At 42.2% G+C, this 17614-nt stretch overlaps 2 protein-coding genes and 1 non-coding gene across 5 annotated transcripts in view; 2 read left to right on the forward strand and 1 right to left on the reverse strand.

The window, feature by feature from the left end:
• Window positions 1–7327, reverse strand: part of LOC143695334 (uncharacterized) — a 48774-nt gene extending 41447 nt beyond the window's left edge. The window contains exons 1-3 of one of the 3 annotated variants that reach the window (XR_013184435.1): window positions 7240–7327; window positions 2569–3291; window positions 1533–2376 (exon numbers count right to left, since the gene is read on the reverse strand). Coding sequence is in view for 2 of the 3 variants with exons in the window: in XM_077186693.1 (XP_077042808.1) it covers window positions 2019–2376; window positions 2569–2705 (495 nt within the window). In the remaining variant the exon portion in view is untranslated. Of the gene's footprint in view, window positions 1–255; window positions 2377–2568; window positions 3292–7239 lie in introns of those variants that run through there. The other 2 variants (XM_077186694.1, XM_077186693.1) reach the window with 2 other exon arrangements.
• TRNAT-CGU (transfer RNA threonine (anticodon CGU)) lies at window positions 1974–2045 on the forward strand. Its single transcript has one exon. It is a non-coding gene; the product is annotated as a tRNA-Thr (tRNA).
• Window positions 7328–7360: 33 nt separating the features above from the next.
• LOC129127035 (uncharacterized) lies at window positions 7361–15574 on the forward strand. Its single transcript, XM_054643345.2, has 2 exons — window positions 7361–7467; window positions 7610–15574. Exons 1-2 carry the CDS (start codon window positions 7416–7418, stop codon window positions 8386–8388), a joined length of 831 nt encoding a protein of 276 aa, XP_054499320.2. The 5' UTR covers window positions 7361–7415; the 3' UTR covers window positions 8389–15574.
• The last annotated feature ends 2040 nt before the right edge of the window (window positions 15575–17614 follow it).

The raw sequence follows: 17614 nt of genomic DNA on the forward strand, positions 1-17614 counted from the left end.
AATCAAGTTAACTTTTTTAATTATTAAAACTATTGTGATAAATCAGCTCACCATTAAACAACACTTTGTTTAGATAGAAGCAGTTTCTCCAGGCACACTAAGGAAGTTAGGCTCAGAGAGTAGACAACTTTTTTAAACCTTATCAAGAATTTCCTCTTAATCTAGTTAGAAGACCTATATGAATTCAAATTGAAGTTTCCATCTCCCCATACAGTTAAGAACAACTTGATCAATAGAAGTTGATTTACCATTAAATACTGTTCCCAATGCCAAGCAAATACATTTATTACAATGTAGTGCATTTGAAGACATAAAACCCACATTAATTCCACCAACAATTCAAATATTCCTTCCACTCCCCACAAAATTACCTCTCAGCTCATAAGCATCAAAAACCATTAATAAACACAGATGTGAGCTGCACAAGAATTGTGATGACAAGTTACAACTGGCAAGTGTGGCACATAAAAGAGCATATTTTGTAATAAGCAAGTAGGTCAGAAATGGTATCTCATCAGTCAAACATGAATGGTTAAAACTGAACTCCTTTCTGCTGCCAGCTTGGTCATACTGAGTAACTCCTTCAGCCAGGGGAGATAAGTGGCTCTCTGAGGTCACCCGTTCATAAACATTACAGGTGTGAGAGCTGAGGGAGGCAGCTTCCACTCCTGAGTGCCATCACACTTCGAAATGCTGCAGTGATTACACTGACAAGACAGAAGCAGAATACAACAGTGCTGTTCTCATTTCCTAGCTTTCCATAGTCCACATGAGGGCATGTGATGAACAAGACTAGCAGATAAATTCCAGGAAGCATTCAGATTGCCAGGCCATCAGTTATGCCCGTAGGGACTGGAAAACCAGGTCACTTTCAGGGCAGCTTTACAAGGGCTGACTATCCAGTAAGGTAATTTAAATTAAACACTTTTCACTGCAGGGCAAGCTCATTCAAATCACTCTGTTTAAATACAGGCAAGCATATAGTTATCACAGACAAACTAACAAATCATAAATTTTAAAGAACTAAAATATTTTCATACATTCAAGGCATCAAGCATGACTTTCCATGATGACAGTTCAAAGAACATCCCAAAAGGATACATAAATATTCCCCTCCTCGCTGCAGGGTGGTTCAACTAGAGGACCTTTGAAGGTCCCTTCCAAGTGAAGTTATTTTGGTTCTATATCAACCTTGCAATGCACCTGCATTACAGCACTACCAAATCAGTACTCTGATCTAACCCTTTACAATGGCACCTCTGCAATATGTTCACATGCTTCTTCCACAGGGAAACCAAAACCACACCAAAAGGAATATAAAACTTGGATATCAAGCAACAGTTTCATGGAAAATTTAAACAGACCTCCACAACACATTAAATGAAAACAAAAACCTTTGTTTTCACGTCACACTTGTAAAAATCTAGGAGATCCTGTCTAGAAAATATCTAGTATCTTTTCTGCAATTCACAACACTGAGTTTTTTGAGGGAACAGCTACCAGGCAGCAAGTGTTTTTAGTTGAGTATTTACCATTTAGTTATCCCAACGTTTTGCATTCTCTTCTTGGAGAAGGAAAACTTTAATCCCGCTTTTTTCTCCCTCTCCTTGCCGTGCTAGCCGATGTGAGGCCTCGAGTGCCGCCTGCGGGTACCCCGCCCTCACAGCCCCGGGGCGGACGCTGCAGGGGCGCTGCCCTCAGAACGCCTCCACAGCCAGAGGGGAGGCTCCTGGCAGCCCCAAGAGCGAGAGCCAGAGGGAGACGAAGGGAGAGCGAAGGCCAGAACGAGACCGGGAGCGGGGGCAGTCCGGGTCGGTCCCTCCCTCCCGTTCCGCCCCCTCAGCCGCCGCCGCGCCCTCAGCGCCTCGCGCCCCCGGCAGGTGGCAGCCCAGGCGCGCGCGAGGGCGGGCCGTGGGCGGGCGTGCGGGAGTGGCGCCAGCGATAGAAAGGCGTCAGGAGGAGCACTTAACGCAGGCGCGGTGGCCAAGTGGTAAGGCGTCGGTCTCGTAAACCGAAGATCACGGGTTCGAACCCCGTCCGTGCCTTGGTGGGTCCACGGAGGCGGGAACTTTCCCCTCATTTTTAGGGGAAGGCGGAGCCCCGGCCCCGGGACCCTTCAGGGAGGCCGACCCGACCCGCCGAGCCCCGGGCATGGCGGCTCCGCAGAGCTGCGGTGCGCGGCCGGCAGCAGTAGAGCCACGCCCCCGGGCGGGTCCCCGCTGCCCCCGAGCGCCGGTACCCAGCCACGGCTCTCGCACCGGCGGCAGCGGCTCCTCCGGCCCAGGAACGGCTTCTGGTGGATGTCGTGCCAGCTGTGCCTCCTCCTCGGTCATTCCTGCCCATGTCTCAGCGGCTGCATGACCGCCCTTCTCACATCTGCAGGAACAGAACAGTTTTCCTTCGTTTTCCCTTGGATTGTAATCCTGCTTTCAAGAGGCCCTCAGCTGAGCCTGAAGAAACAAAAAAGAGTTTGAAATGCGAAAGGCCCAGATGACTGCTGTGGTCTAGTGGAAGTCATGTCAAACTCCTTTTCCACACAGCACTATTGAGGGAAGTGCTGGTGCCTACCTTATCACGCAGTCATTCCTGGGAGGAACAAGTGGAGCCTCTGCAGGATCTTGTTTGAAGAGATCCTCCAGCTCCTTCAAACACTTGAGGAGAGTTTGAAGAGAGCCTTCTCCAGAGGCTGCAGCTATCAGGATCATCCTGTAATCCCCCAGGTCCCTTTCATTGGTTCACCCCACCCTACCACCATGAAATTAAGTATTTATTAATTTGGTTCTTCTGATTGGTAAACCATGAGGTTTCTTCATCTGTATCACTAACCACTTAGCAGGATTATTTGCAATCTGATTAGTGTGTACTTTACATTTCCTATTTTCTAACAGAAAAAACTCCCTGTGACATTGAAAAATGGGTAAGGAAAGGGTGCAGTGGTAATGCTCACAGAAGCCCGGCAGTGCTCCCCTCCTCCTGGTGAAACAAACACTGAGTGCTTTGGACACAGCTGATCCAGCAGCACCACAAGTGGCCAGGAGGTCCAATTCAGTGACACTGACAGGACCAGGGAGCAAACCTTAACACACAGCTAAGGGTTGGCAGCACTTAAATGCATCCTAACAGTGTAAATAGGAAAAGAATTACTAATTGAAGGAAATCTTTGTTGATTCATGTTTGATATTTACTTACCATTTGAAATTTTACTGATCACTGTGTCCACACAATCAATTTTGTTCTCTGTCTGGCAAATCTTCCGTTCATATTCTGCACCATTGTTGGCAGGAATATAAACTGTATATTTGTTGTATGAACAGAAATAAATGTCCTTAACTATTTACACTGGATTTTGCAAACATTCTTAGATATTTTTACTTAGAGGGATACAAAGGATAGTGAGGTACATCCACGTCCCTGAAACTACTTTCATAGGAGGGTTGTAAAAACTAAATGCAAAAATCAAACTCAAGGACAAAACACATATCTGTTAAATACTGCTTTCTGTTTACTACAGTCTCAAGGATAAGCCTCTCAGGGAGGGTGGAGATGAGCCACCTTGCCACTGATGAGCAAAGCTTTCATAAATTTGTGCTTGTTTTTTGGAAATAATATAGGACAAAGCCAGGTATGCACAAGAGCTGTGGCTGATTCCAACCCTCTTAACGATGGTTTGAGGCCTGTGAGTCTGTGTTAGATGATACAGAAATCAGGTAACACAGAACCTGTTTTTCCACAGTTTGCAGACAGAACTTACATTCTGTTGAGTAACATTGCTGAACTATTAGCATGATAACAATGTTGCTAAGTAACATTTTAAGAAATGTCTTGTGGTTATCTACTTGAAATTAATTTTGTAATTAGAAAACTATCTGTGCACTCAAAGCCTAGGAGAAACTTGTGCAGCCCAGAAATAGTAACTCCAGCAGCAGTTAAGAGGTAGAAATAATTAACATATCACACGGGTTTACTGCCACAATGGATTCATTTACTTGATGTTAAACCTTTTTTCAGTGTTGCGCTATTTGCCTTCAACTTTCTTCTTGTTAGACAATACAATGCCCAAATTTAAAAATTTAGGCATCGTATTGTCTAAAAAGAAGAAAGTTGAAGGCAAATAGAAATTTAAAATTAAAAATTTTTAGGCCAGGTTTTCTACACCTCTAATCATCCTTGCTACAATCCCCCCAGTCCTCCACAGATGCTATATATTACTGTTGAAGTGAGCAGCCAGCGAGGCTTAGCAGCAGTGCCCAGAGAGGGCATTTCCACCCAGCAGGGCTCCCAGGGACCCCGCAGAGGCCGGGCGGGAATTGCATCACACGGCCCGGCAAAGGCCGGGTCCATCGCTGCCACGCCCCGGCTGCCAGGGCACCGCAGCACACGGGTCACACATGGAACTGAGGGGCACAGGAGTCACACACACTGAGCACTGAGGGGCACACGGGTCACACACACTGAGCACTGAGGGGCACACGGGTCACACACAGAACTGAGGGGCACAGGAGTCACACATGGAACTGAGGGGCACAGGAGTCACACACACTGAGCACTGAGGGGCACACGGGTCACACACAGCACTGAGGGGCACAGGAGTCACACACTGAGCACTGAGGGGCACACGGGTCACACACAGCACTGAGGGGCACACGGGTCACACACTGAGCACTGAGGGGCACACGGGTCACACACAGCACTGAGGGGCACAGGAGTCACACACTGAGCACTGAGGGGCACACGGGTCACACACTGAGCACTGAGGGGCACACGGGTGACACACAGCACTGTGGGGCACACGGGTCACACACGGAGTACTGTGGGGCACACGGGTCACACACAGCACTGAGGGGCACACGGGTCACACACAGCACTGAGGGGCACATGGGTCACACACAGAACTGAGGGGCACACGGGTGACACACAGAACTGAGGGGCACATGGGTGACACACAGCACTGTGGGGCACATGGGTCACACACTGAGCACTGAGGGGCACACGGGTCACACACAGCACTGTGGGGCACACGGGTCACACACTGAGCACTGAGGGGCACATGGGTGACACACAGCACTGAGGGGCACACGGGTCACACACTGAGCACTGAGGGGCACATGGGTGACACACAGCACTGTGGGGCACATGGGTCACACACTGAGCACTGAGGGGCACATGGGTGACACACAGCACTGAGGGGCACATGGGTCACACACTGAGCGTGGACTGGCACGCACAGCCCTGTCCCCAGACCAGACCGGGGGATGTGACATTTAAACCCCAAACCTCCTCTGTGGCCACGTGCTTGCCAGCACCACACCCCCCTGCAGCCCTGGCTCCCAAGGGCACCTGCAGCTCGTAGTGGCACCCACACGCCGGGCACAGAGCGTGAACCAGCAGCCGGCGACCAGGGAATGCCAGGGCACAATTTATACTACAGTCATGTGAAATGAGTCCTCTCCATAATCCAGTTTATATCATTGCATAATTTAAAAAAAAAAAATCCCTTACACTGTGCAGTGCTATTGGTGAATGCAGAAGGTGAAGAAAATTTAATTTAGTTTCATATTCTTTTTTTTTTTTTGTCACTATAACAGCCTCTTGCCTGCCTTTTAAATTCAATTTTACTTGTGACAACCAGCATGACCAACAGAGGACAGCACATCCATTTCTTTTAATGATTAAAAGATCCTGAGCTTGAAGCTGCCATTCACTTTTTCACTCAGGAAATGAGAGTGACAGGCAGAGTGGAGCAGTGTGCCGTTAAGTAAGCCAGCCAGATTAAAAAGGCCTTTTTGCAATTAACTAGAGCTGTTTTGAATTCCAGGAGATTACTCAAAAGTAAATCTACTTCTAACCAGGCATTATTGCTAACGAAACACTGTGGGTGCATGTTGGTGAAACCTGAGTCTGTATTTTGATGCATTTGTTTACTGAGCACTGCAATAACAGTTAAAACACACTTAGGAGTAAAAGCACACTCAGGAGTGTCGGGTAAACTCAGCTAATTCCCCTTCCAAGCTGCTGAAAGACAAGGTGTCTGTAACCAAGTTTTGATTAAATGTGAGTGTTCATAAAACACTGAAGTGAAGCCAACTCCAGTGTTTTTATTGCATTTGATTTGGGGGCAGAGAAGACTCTGCAAGTCATAATGAAATTCAAAGAACAAACTCAAGGATTTCATATGGCTGAGGGGAATTTCATTAAGGAAATCCAATTAACCTGCAAGAGTTACACACATTGAAATCTATTATCTTCCCCCAAAAGCTGGCTTTGTGGTTTTTATAGCAACCTTTGCTATTCCTGGATAAATAATGCTTTATTACAAATGCACTGACATCTTTATATAATTAAGATTATAATAACATCTTCATTTGTCTCTGCTTTGCAAACATTCAATTCTGCTTCCTATGAAACACATGAAATAGTGTTTTTAAAGAAGATATGAGTCAGGATTGGGTGTTAGACACCAGCACAAAGCAGAGATTTAGGAGACACACGAGGAATAATGTGGCTCCTGACAGCGTGCAGGTCTGCGTTTGTCGGTCAGGGCCTGATCCTGTCAGTTGCTGAGCTGAATTAATTAAGAGCCTAAGATACCATTAGGTCCATGGGGACTGACAGTGCTCAGCAGTACTTGGTGTTAAAGCCCTTAAATAAAAGCCAACCTACAAATTCCGATTCATGCGAGTAACAATATTGCACACATCTACAGTGGGGACATGAATTATTCACATCAGTGTAGCACGAAAGATGCAAACGGCAAAGCCTGTTTAAAATAACACACAAACACTCCGTGTTTCTGTGATATGTGGGAGGGTTATCATTTGGCCCATTTTTCACTCATATGCATATTCCTTTTATTTGCTGCGTGCATAGGTCTGATATGAGGATGTGGAGAAAATAAATACAGGAGATAGACATCTAATAAATATTATTAGAAAATGAGGAAAGGATGTTACTGATTAGCATTCTTCCCATATAAAACTATTAGATTGTATCAGAGAAATGTGACTTAAGTGTTTTACCGTTCTTTTTTTTTAACCATTATCTGATCAGAGAAGCATGAAAAGCACTTTATTGCCTTTTTTTTATCCCTGTGCTAGGAGCCCTCTGCAGGAAGTGAAGCTGAATTTCACAAATCTTCCCTTTCTGACGTCTCCCGAATTTCTAGGAATACCCCTTCCCTGTTACTATATTTGGTGGTAGTTTCTAGGAAAAAAAATAATTTTCGGACGGTCTTGGACTCACCACACCTCCTCGCAGAGGACTGTGCGCCCCGGGTCTCCTGGCACGGCCCCCACGGAGTTGAGGAGCTCACGGCTCGGGCTCACAACTCCCGGCGCAGACTGCACGTCTTTGTAGCACTGTTGGAGGAATGAGCATGGAGAAGGAGTGGGAAGGGGAGAGGTGTCTTTGTGGCAACAATGAGTGAATCTTCTCTAGTTTTTTTCCCGGCTGCTGCTCTTTGTTTTTTTGGTTGGTTTTTTTTTCCCCAGCACTTTTTTTTTTTCCTTTTTTCAAGGAAGAGGATCTTAATGAAAGAAAAAAAACCCTCAGGATTTTTTTTTCTCTCCGCTTCCCCCCTCTCCCCCTCCCCTTGATGTGGCCTCTTGTTTAGCTTGTGGCGTGACCGTGATGAAGAAATGTTTCAGGGCGCCTGGCAGGGTGATCTTTTTATGTAATGAGTCAGGATTTTGCCAACGGAAGGAGCCGGCTCGGAGCGAGGACCGGAGGGCTGTCTCCTTTCAAGAACGGGGACCTGCCCGGCGAGCGGCTCCCTGCGCGCGGGATCCCCGCTCGCTGCGGGCGCTGATCCGTTCCCGTTCCCGGCTCTCCGGGGCACCGCCGCGGCCACTGACAAGCGGTGAGTTGCGCTCTCCCTCCGCGCCCCCGCTCCGCGCCGCCCGCCCGCCCGCGGGGAGCAGCGCGGCCCCGCGACGTCCCCGCCGAGGCCGCAGGTGCGGCCGCCGCCCCGCGCCCCCTTCCGCGGGCAGCCGGGGCCGCGCCCTGCGCGGGGATGGGGCGGCTCCGCGGCGGGCGGGCACCGGGGCGTGCGGGCGCGGCCGAGGCACCGCGGTCGCGGAAAGGCGCCCCGGGAGCGGCGGCGGCGGCGCCGCGGGGCCGCGCATCGGCGGGCGCGCAGCCCCGGGCAGCTCCCGGCGCGGCCCCGCGCCCACCTGCCGCAGGCCGCGGAAGGTGCGCGCCGGGCGGGGCGCCGGGCCCGCCGCGCCCCGCGGGGAAGGGGCGGCTCGCGTGCCGGCACCCTCGGCAGCCACAGGTGTCCGCTCCCCACGGTGTCCGCTCCCCACGGTGTCCGCTCCCCACGGTGTCCGGCCACCGCTCCCGTCCCGCTGCCTCCGCGTGGCTGCTGCGGCGACTTTGGCCAGGCACAAATAACTCCAAATGCGCGTGCGGAGGGGGTCGATACGCACCGTCTGATCAGGTCGTGTGAAAGCCAGAAAAACCTCCTAAATCATCACAGCCGTAAATAAGTCAGTTAAAATGTATAGTCTGTAGAAAGAGGAATTATTTAAACATTTCTACTTAGCCAGAATTTCCATCAACTTCTCTGCGTTCTCCTTTCAGGATGTATTTATAAAGGTGTTTATAAAGCAGTTCAGCTAGGACAGCATTCTTCAGCTCCACATTTTGATTATCAAAAGTAGAATGAATGTAATAGTGGCTTTTCAAGGACAATAATTAGTTTCTTTTAAAGTAACTGACGGCATTAACCTACTTCAGCCATCCAAGTGTGAACTATAATGCTTTTAAACATGGATTTTATATAGGAGCTCTGTTGGAATTATAAAGTGAAGATTTAGACTACGTTCCTTTTGTCTGTGAATTTCTACTTTTCCTCTCATCTTTAAAAGATCTTATGAAACAATATTGAGGGTAGTAAGATGATGATGTAGAGCTGAATACTTGAGACTATCATTGTTAGTAGGAAGAGACCTGTTTTCAAGTAAAGTGAAAATAATTTCTAGTTTATTGTACAAATAACAAATTTAGAATAATGACAGCTATTTCTCTATAATGTGTCAACTTAATTCTGAAATACAGTGAAACAGATAAATAATAACTTGTTACACACTTTGAGAAGAAGTCTTAATAGATATTTTGAGTGCTGAGTCTAATAACTGTTATTCTGTGTCATTTTATAGACACTTAGAAAAGTTACTTCTTACCTGCTTGATAAATAATTCATAAAATACTAATAAAATCAGTTAGTATCTGTTAGCAATTCTTGCTGTCCAGAAAGTGAAGGAGGATGTATTGCGACTGGGCTATAACGTTCTCTTTTGATTAGGCTGAAAATTACCCACTCTATAAGCAATGACTCAGTCGATTGGGCATATCTCACAAAGATACTTTACTTACAAATTGAATCTTGGAAGGCTGTGGTTCCAGAGTCGGGGTTTTGGGGGCGAGATGAGCTTATGTTTTATCCAACTGGCCCACAAAGTCCCGCTTTTGGTGGTCACTTTGTTCTGCAAAAGAAAACAGCACATTATGGCTCTTACATTGGACAGTAAACTTAGTAGTAAACTACTGCTGCACTTAGTAAAGGGCTATTATACACTTTAAATAAATAATCATGTTCTAGCTTTAGTGTTGTTTTCAGCAATAAAAAGGTGGATAGAAAAGAAAATAATTCCGAAAGTTAAACATAAAAGTTTTCTAACTATTGGTGATGTTTTTCTCTTAAAAAGCCAGCAAATGCTGAAGAAAAAGTCACCTTTCAAAGGGTGCAATACAGGTGAATTGGGAGAAAAGCTGGTCCCTAGAAAAGAGAGACAGTTTAAACCTTGAAAAAATCTTTTAGACACAGGTAGCATTTGTATTGTCAACCCCCAACTCATTTTTTTTTTTTGCTCACAAAGTATTCAGTTGTGATGTATCTCTTGAACGTTCCTTTCTGTGTGTCTGTGTGTGTCCACATGTGTACAGTCTTTATCTATGATTCAATTTAAAGACTGCTGATTTTTGTACTGTTAAAAGTGTGAAATATATTATTGTGAGTAAGGCAGTGTAAACCTGAGCTTGGTAGAGCTGTTTAAGTTCATGTTACTATTTACAATTTTGGTATCAATATCCTAAAGTATTGAAGTATTATTTTTACTTAAAAGTTACATAGCTGTACTTTGCTCATGGGATTCTAGAAAGTGTTGAAAACACTGGTAGAGGTACTGAACTTTCTCATGGTTCCAAATACACTGCACAGATATTTAACACTGAATGAACACATGATACACAATGTAATTTATACAATGTTTCACATATGCAGCATATTCACACAAAATACATGCAGGAGCTCAGCTAGTGTAAATGTGTCTGTCGTAGTTTTGACATTTAATGCCAGCTAATCACCTGCTTGAGCTACACATAAACATCCAGACATTCACATTGTGATCATATTGTCACTACAGTCAGGTTAATTTTAAGAGTTGACCTATACAGACTGAATCAATTTGAGTATTTCAAAAAGGCCTGGAAATTCAGCTGAAGTGAGACAGTGACGCACTGTTAAAGCAAAGTTGTTGGCATGTGATTTATCTGATGACTATATGCAGGATCTGTACATTTATGCAAGTGAATATCAGGGTCAGTTATCAAGTTTTTCTATAGAATTCTCATATTTTACATTTTATAGCAACATAATTGCAACAAAAGTGGAATAGGATGTGTCCAAACCTCAGTGCAACAAATTCCTCACTTGTTTAAGACTGAAATCTGATTTGGAGGAGCTTAGGTCAGAACTGTGGTGCTGATGTACTTTTTAGCTACTGTTTTCCATGAAAATAATACTGTTCAGAAGCAGCAGTTATGAAAGGTTAAATTTTCATAAGCCAATTAAGTTAAAAACATAACTGTAGAAATTTTTTATTTTTGACTTATACTAGAGTATATTAGTACTTAGTTTGTGAATACATTCCAGACTTGTCCAGTCTTCATAGTTGTCAGATTTGGACTGGTTTAATTCCTGTGGTCTGTTCTCCAGTATTCTGAGAATGTAAGAGCAGAGAATCAGAGATGAGAAAGTGGATCAATGTGAGGATCTTGCTTTAAGGGAACAGAGAAACACATCCAAACATCAGCAAAGATCAGCTCTGCTCTGCTGAAATACCACAGTTGCTTCTTACCAACTGTTACTTGAAAGCTCTTAAATTAAAATGTAATTTTGTGCAGCTACTTCCAGTAAGATGTAAAGATCACACTTTGTTAATCAGCTATTTTTAGATTATTTTTTAAAATAGATTCTATCTGCTATCTGGCTCTCTATTGAGGATATATAAAATTCACTTGCATTGCTTCTTGCACCAATAACCTAGCTATAGAATTAATACACTATTTAAATGATCAATGAGCAGTGTTAAAGAACACAGTTATGCTTCTGTAGGCCTTCCTCATACAATATTTTTATTCACATTTTTTCCCATCAATAAGCTTACAGAAAGAGCTCCTGTTTGTCTCTGGTGTGCAGTAGAACAGACAGTTTGCTGCTGCTATAGATATCATGCATATATTTTAAACTTTGAATGGATGTTCATTTTGCATGTGTTACTTAAATTAATGATTATTAGAGAAAACATTGATAGATTTCCTAAACATCTGTGTTATAAAAATTTGATCTCTTTCCCTCACACTGGTTTTCCCAGCGGGTTTGTGTGCAGCTTGGGGTGCTGGCCTCAGAGCTGAGACTCCTGAAGTGCACTGTGTACCCACAGTATTAATAATTAAATACCTGGGATCAGTCTATCTTGCCATTTGATATGAAAAAAGAAATTTACAGAAGATAAAAAGTAGATGGTATGTTTGTAATAAAAATTAAATTTTCTTCAGATAAAAATGTCATTAATTATTGAAAAAAAATTTAGAAATATCAACCACAATTATTTATTGCATTTATAATTTACAAAATTGAAAGTCCTACTAGCTGTCTTTCTATTTAGAATAAATTTAAAACTACATTTTTAGAATTACTTTTCTGCATTTTTAAGCAAACCTTTAAAAAACCAGCTCACAAAACACACTGAATCAGCAGAGGATTACCAAATGGCCTAATCTGTTTACTTTTGAAATTTTATTGAAAGCAGTGAAAAGATCAGGATCTCCCCTGGAATCCTGTGGCATGGTTTGGAGCTTGCTCTGGGGCCTGTATTTTCTGCAGCAAGGCCTCAACCTTTGACACCTCCTGATCCTGTGTTGCAACAGAAAAGTTTTGTGACTCCCCTCTGATCCAGCCACAGAAAAAGAGACAGAGAGCTAACGACCCCAAGCTTGGAAACTCATGACCTGGAACAATTAAAATTTTGCCTTACTAAAGGCTGCAGAATCAGTTGTCCTTTCCTAGGAAATTATCCGGAGTTTTTCTGGGCAAGAGCACAGACCCCTGAGGTGTGAATTTTAAACTGTGCCTTGTTCTTTGCTCCCTGTTGCAGTGCTACACACCAGCCCTGCTTCCCTGGGGAGAACCTGGAGCTCAGGCTGCTGGAAAGGTCTGTGCAAACACAAACCAGTCTGTTCAGGCATATTTTTCAAGGACATTACTCAAAAGATAATTTTACCTGCCTTGGAAATTGTATTAGAAGCCTGTGAAGCAAAAACAAAACAAAGAAGTGGATTTTTGTAAATGGCTTTAAGAGATTTGGGGAAAACCACTGCTACCACCTGGAAGCTGCAGCTGCAGTGGAAGACATGGTAGAAAAGTGGTTCAGACCCTGTGGCTTGAGCTTCTGGTGGAATCAATGAATTTAAACATCATTGGCCCAATTCACAGTGCACATCAGGTAATAACTACACTAATCCCTTGCTGCAATGCCATATGCTATTCTCAGTCAAACAGTGCAAACATGTAGGGAATTTGGTAAAGGTATAAACATGGAAAAAAGAAACAAAGAAACAGGGTTTTGCCTGTGGTCAAAATGCCCAAATAGTTCCTGTTTCCAAGGTTTGGGGGCAAGGGCAATAATTCTGTATTCAAGTGTGAATGGATAGGCCGTATTCAGCTTGGGAATTTTTTTCAGGACCTTTCCTAAAACACCTACTGAGTAAATAAAGATAATATCAGCAGAACTAAAGCCCCATGCATTAGTGAGGTAACTGGCTTTGTGAGGTAGCTGACAGGGCTACACCTTAGCAGTTGGCTCCAGAAGGAGCCAACTGATCTCTGATCTCTGACTCCCTGTTGGATACAAAGCTCTTTATTTACCAACATTTCTTTTAATATTGGAATTGTAATTCTCTACAGATAGGGTCCAGAGTTTTGTTGTTTTTTTGGGGTTTTTTTCCTGTTTGGAGTATACCTGCTCCTAGCTCAGCTCAAAAGAAGTCATAAAAATTTGAGTCCTATCTGATTTCCTAGTATCCTGAATATTTACATTGTTGATATAAATGAAAAACTTTTGAACAAAACTGTTTTGATATTTTCAGTTAATACTGTTAAATTTGATTTAGCTGTTAATGGGGGAGACTACAATTCAACACTATAAAGTAGTATTTTTGCTGTTTGAAGTATCTCAGCTTCAGTCAGACAGTCCAAATCTTTTACTGCAATTATGGCCTTTCTATATGAAGCAATATAAAATAGTATCTGGACACTAATTTTTTAAATAGAGATTTTCATTTGTAGGTCAGGACAAGAATTAAAAAAGAACACATACACCCCCCCCAAAAATATAAACTGTGTTTTGTCATCTACAACAAGGCATGTATTGGCAAGGCAAAGTTGTAGGACAAGGTGAGAAAAATAATTCCAGGATGTTTCAGGACTGGCCCATATGCATCAGGAAAAATAAGTCAATACAGTAATTGTACTGAAAGGGCATTTCTAGATGTTACACATTGCTGCTGTTAAAAATTTCTGGTTTATGGTCAGCAAAATCTGGCTTTCTGCTTTGATGCTGCTGCTGTTTGTATTAAAGCTTTTTTTTGTAATCAAAGGCCTGTTTGAAATCACACAAAGCACACACACCTCTGTCAGTAGGTGCCTGGATGCTGCTCTAAATCAGAAGTATCTCCACTGAATTCACTGGATTTACATCCATAAAAATGCAAGTGAGATCATGTTAAAGTTTCTGGAACCTGAGAAAATAATTTAGTTAATTTTTCATATTTTAACACGAACAAAGGACAAATGAATTACACAGAACATAGCACTAAATAATGTGAAGAATTGAGGATTGCTTTTTTCAACAATATTATTGTTATATTTTATGCTTTGTACTACAAGAATCTGTGAAGAATATGCCTGTTAGGTGCTATTCAGTGTGGATTGTTCTAAAATAGTAACTTTTCACTGGGCATGCCAATTGAATGGGCATAACTTAATGTGCTACCTGTTCTACTAATGATATTTATAAATATGGGGATAATTCAGCCTACTAAATTGGGATTCCACTTTTTATTTTCACTCTGGCTTGTCCTTCTGTATGTATGGAAAACTCCCCAGACAGTTCATTGGAAAATATCTTAAAATTCTTTAAAATGAAAGATGTTCTATTATTCTATTATGTGTAACTTTCTTCTATAAACTAATGTTCACTCTGTCAATGAAGTATCCTTAAAAATGAGAAATGCAGGTCAACAGTTAATGATGATTATCTTGGGGTTTTGTTTTGGTGGGGTTTTTTTGGGTTTTGGGGGGGTTTTTTGAGAGCTGAAAGAAGAAATCTTGTCCTGTCTTGTCTTCATGCAAAATGTATTTTACTTCCCAAAAATAGTATTTCTAAGATAGCTGCCTCAACATTCACTTTATTGCATGGACAGAACCATTTTCTACATCCAGAGCTAATGAATTAGAGGATCCTTGAAAAACTACAGTTTTACTCTCCAGTGGACTAACAGAAAATTATGAAATCCTGAGGTATTGTTGGAAAGTTGTTCTAACTTAAAAATCTTTTCTTTATAGTTTCATTCTTGATGTTCCACAGCATTCACCACTTCCTGCATGGCTTTTAACCGCAGGGAAAATGAGGGACTTTTGGGGGCAGATGTGTTTCCATTACACTATCATAATGCCCCTAAAAATCCTTATTGCTCTTGCAGTATTCTTCTGTATTGCTGGGCCTGGTGAGAACTACTTGAAGACCTAGCTTATAAATACAGCTTTTCTCTAAAAACACTTTAAAAACACCACTGAGTTTTATTTTGCTTGTCTTATATTATTTTTAGTTGTGTTTACTGTTGCTTAAAATATAAATGGCAAGATATGCAACCACCTGTTGGTAAATAAATGTCATAAGTCATAAATCCAAGGGACATGCTGGTAACTGCATGGGATTATCAAGAGGGGTCTGTTTGGGTTTAAGAGTGAGAGCTTCATTTTTTGGGTACAACGAACTTGTTTTTTACGTAAGAATTTAGCATTTATGTATCTGAAAATATGACAGCTGTTTTGCAAGCTAACTCAAATGACTGCTGTAAGTGAGCCTCACTTAGAATATTGACTGCTTTTGGAAACACACATCAGGTCATTTATCAAATGCATAGATCTGTCCAGTACATTTCTTTGAATGCACCAAAATATTAAAATCATGTTTTAATACAGTCTCAAAATAAAATTATGATTATACCTGCAGAAGTCATTGTGGGTTGTCAGGTGTTCTATGCTTACTCAGCTCAGAAGGTCTTTGTGTGGCCGTACCTCTTGCTGAGGCCTCTGGGGAAGGCACAGTCCATGGGAATGCAGTCCCCTCCCAGGAAGGGATGGATGGCCCAGGCACAGTTTATTCCTGCTGGGTGGCAGGTTCCCCTGGAGCCTGCAGTCTTTCAGTTCTGGAAGGAGAAGGCAGAAGATACACACGTAAACATGGTTTGTTGTTGTCTGGGTCTTGCAGAGCAATACATCATCAGTTTGACATGTGCAGTGCTGGGAACATTTATTTGAGTAGCTGAGTGTGGGGCACACGCAGTACTGCCACTGCTGTGTGGTAAATGTACTCTTGACTTCACTGACTCGTTTAACAGAAATTATACATGGTGTTGCAGGGTCCCTCTGACAGGGTCTGCTCATATCTTTAAATACCCTTCAAAATATTTGGTGAGATAGGAAAGAAACTAACTGGGTGGATTCACCATACCACTTTAATATAAAAGTTTAATCTCCAGGGAGATGCTCTTCTTCATTCTGCTGTAGGAATGTGTCTCACTTTTCACACAGCAAAATCTTACAGGTCACGTCCTCCAGGTCACAAAGCAGGCTTGCTGAAATGACTGAGGCTCAGAACTTTTGCTGCCCAGAGAAATACTACAGGAACAAGAAAACTCCTTTCTGGAAGGATGGAATGAGCAGTGTTAAACAATTTTGTATTCACAGGTCAAAACACACTGGAATATGTCCTTCAACATAAAACACTGCAAGATGCAACAGCATTTCAAATTAATGTATAGACAGAGAATAGAAAACAGCCATTACATTAATTTGAAATTTTCATATCAATATTTCAGTGCTCCTGTTTGGACTGCTAATCACAAGATGATCCCTAGCACCTTCTGACTTCAATGGAAGGTGTAACACAGACTGGCTTGAGGCTTATCCAGCCTTTATAATTACAGTTACTTATAAGGTATGAAACTAATTGAACTAGTAATATTAGTCATTAGTCAAAAACTCATTAGAGTTTTTTTGCATGTTTTTATTCTAAACATGCCAAGGGGTATGTTCAGCATTCTTTTTATTTCCAAGTGACACTCCTAGGTAAAGACTCTGGATCTAATAGAAAATGTTTTTTAAAAAAAGTGCACAACAGCAAATGACATATAACTGTAATTTGGTTTTACGCATTTTTTTCACTGAGGAATAAGCATTAGAAAATGAGAGTCAAGCATAAGGTTTGAGATGTGTACTTAAATTTCTGAATTCAAATACTTGCTTCAAATAATTTATTTTAAATATTTAAATCATTTGGTATGAAACAGTATGTCACAAAAATCTTTGGATCTGATATAGCATCAGAGGAATGACTGCAAAACTCATCTGTAAAACTGTCCACTGCAGCTAACAGCACATTGGGAATAGGCTGTGAGTAGGTTTCAGTGTCAAACATTTTGTAAAAGATAATACTCTTTCTCTGTTTGTTTTCTTAAATATTAGCAAAGCACAGATTTCTATTAGCCTCTTCTTAGAGAGTTTAGTTTCTTTTAATTATAGGGCCAAGAGACATTAACAAGAACAAGCAAATTGCTCTAAAAGTTAGAACAGTAGCAAGTAGGTAATTTTTCAAGTAGAATTTCCACAGTGGAAAAGATATTAAGTATTTGTTATGTGCCAAGAAATGAGTAATACAAGAATATTTAGATTCTTTTACAAAATGGAAGAGCATTAACAACATTTTAGTTTTTTATTATATATAAAATTCTTGATTACCAACAGTCTCATAATAGAGAAACAAAAGCAGAAGAAAGGACATGCAATTATTAAATAGACTGAATAAGAGACATTAATCTCATTTATGTATTGAATAAGCCCATCTTTATCTCAAGTTTTGAACACTGCCTCAACTGTATGTAGACTATTTAAGACATGATTCAGAATACAGAACTTGGCTGATCCATTGTAAGAGTGTTTATTTATTTATTTGCTATGTTATTTCACTTCCAGTGTGTCAGATCCAGTTTGTTA

This window comes from Agelaius phoeniceus, chromosome 16 (genome assembly GCF_051311805.1).
Source record: "Agelaius phoeniceus isolate bAgePho1 chromosome 16, bAgePho1.hap1, whole genome shotgun sequence".
NCBI classification, from domain to species: Eukaryota; Metazoa; Chordata; class Aves; order Passeriformes; family Icteridae; genus Agelaius; species Agelaius phoeniceus.

Bases quoted from the DNA above. Each gene is read 5' to 3' on its own strand.
- LOC129127035 (XM_054643345.2), top strand. From the start codon at position 7,416: ATGAGTGAATCTTCTCTAGTTTTTTTCCCGGCTGCTGCTCTTTGTTTT. The intron at 7,468-7,609 runs GTTGGTTTTTTT...CCTCTTGTTTAG, and splicing joins TGCTGCTCTTTGTTTTTTTG to CTTGTGGCGTGACCGTGATG.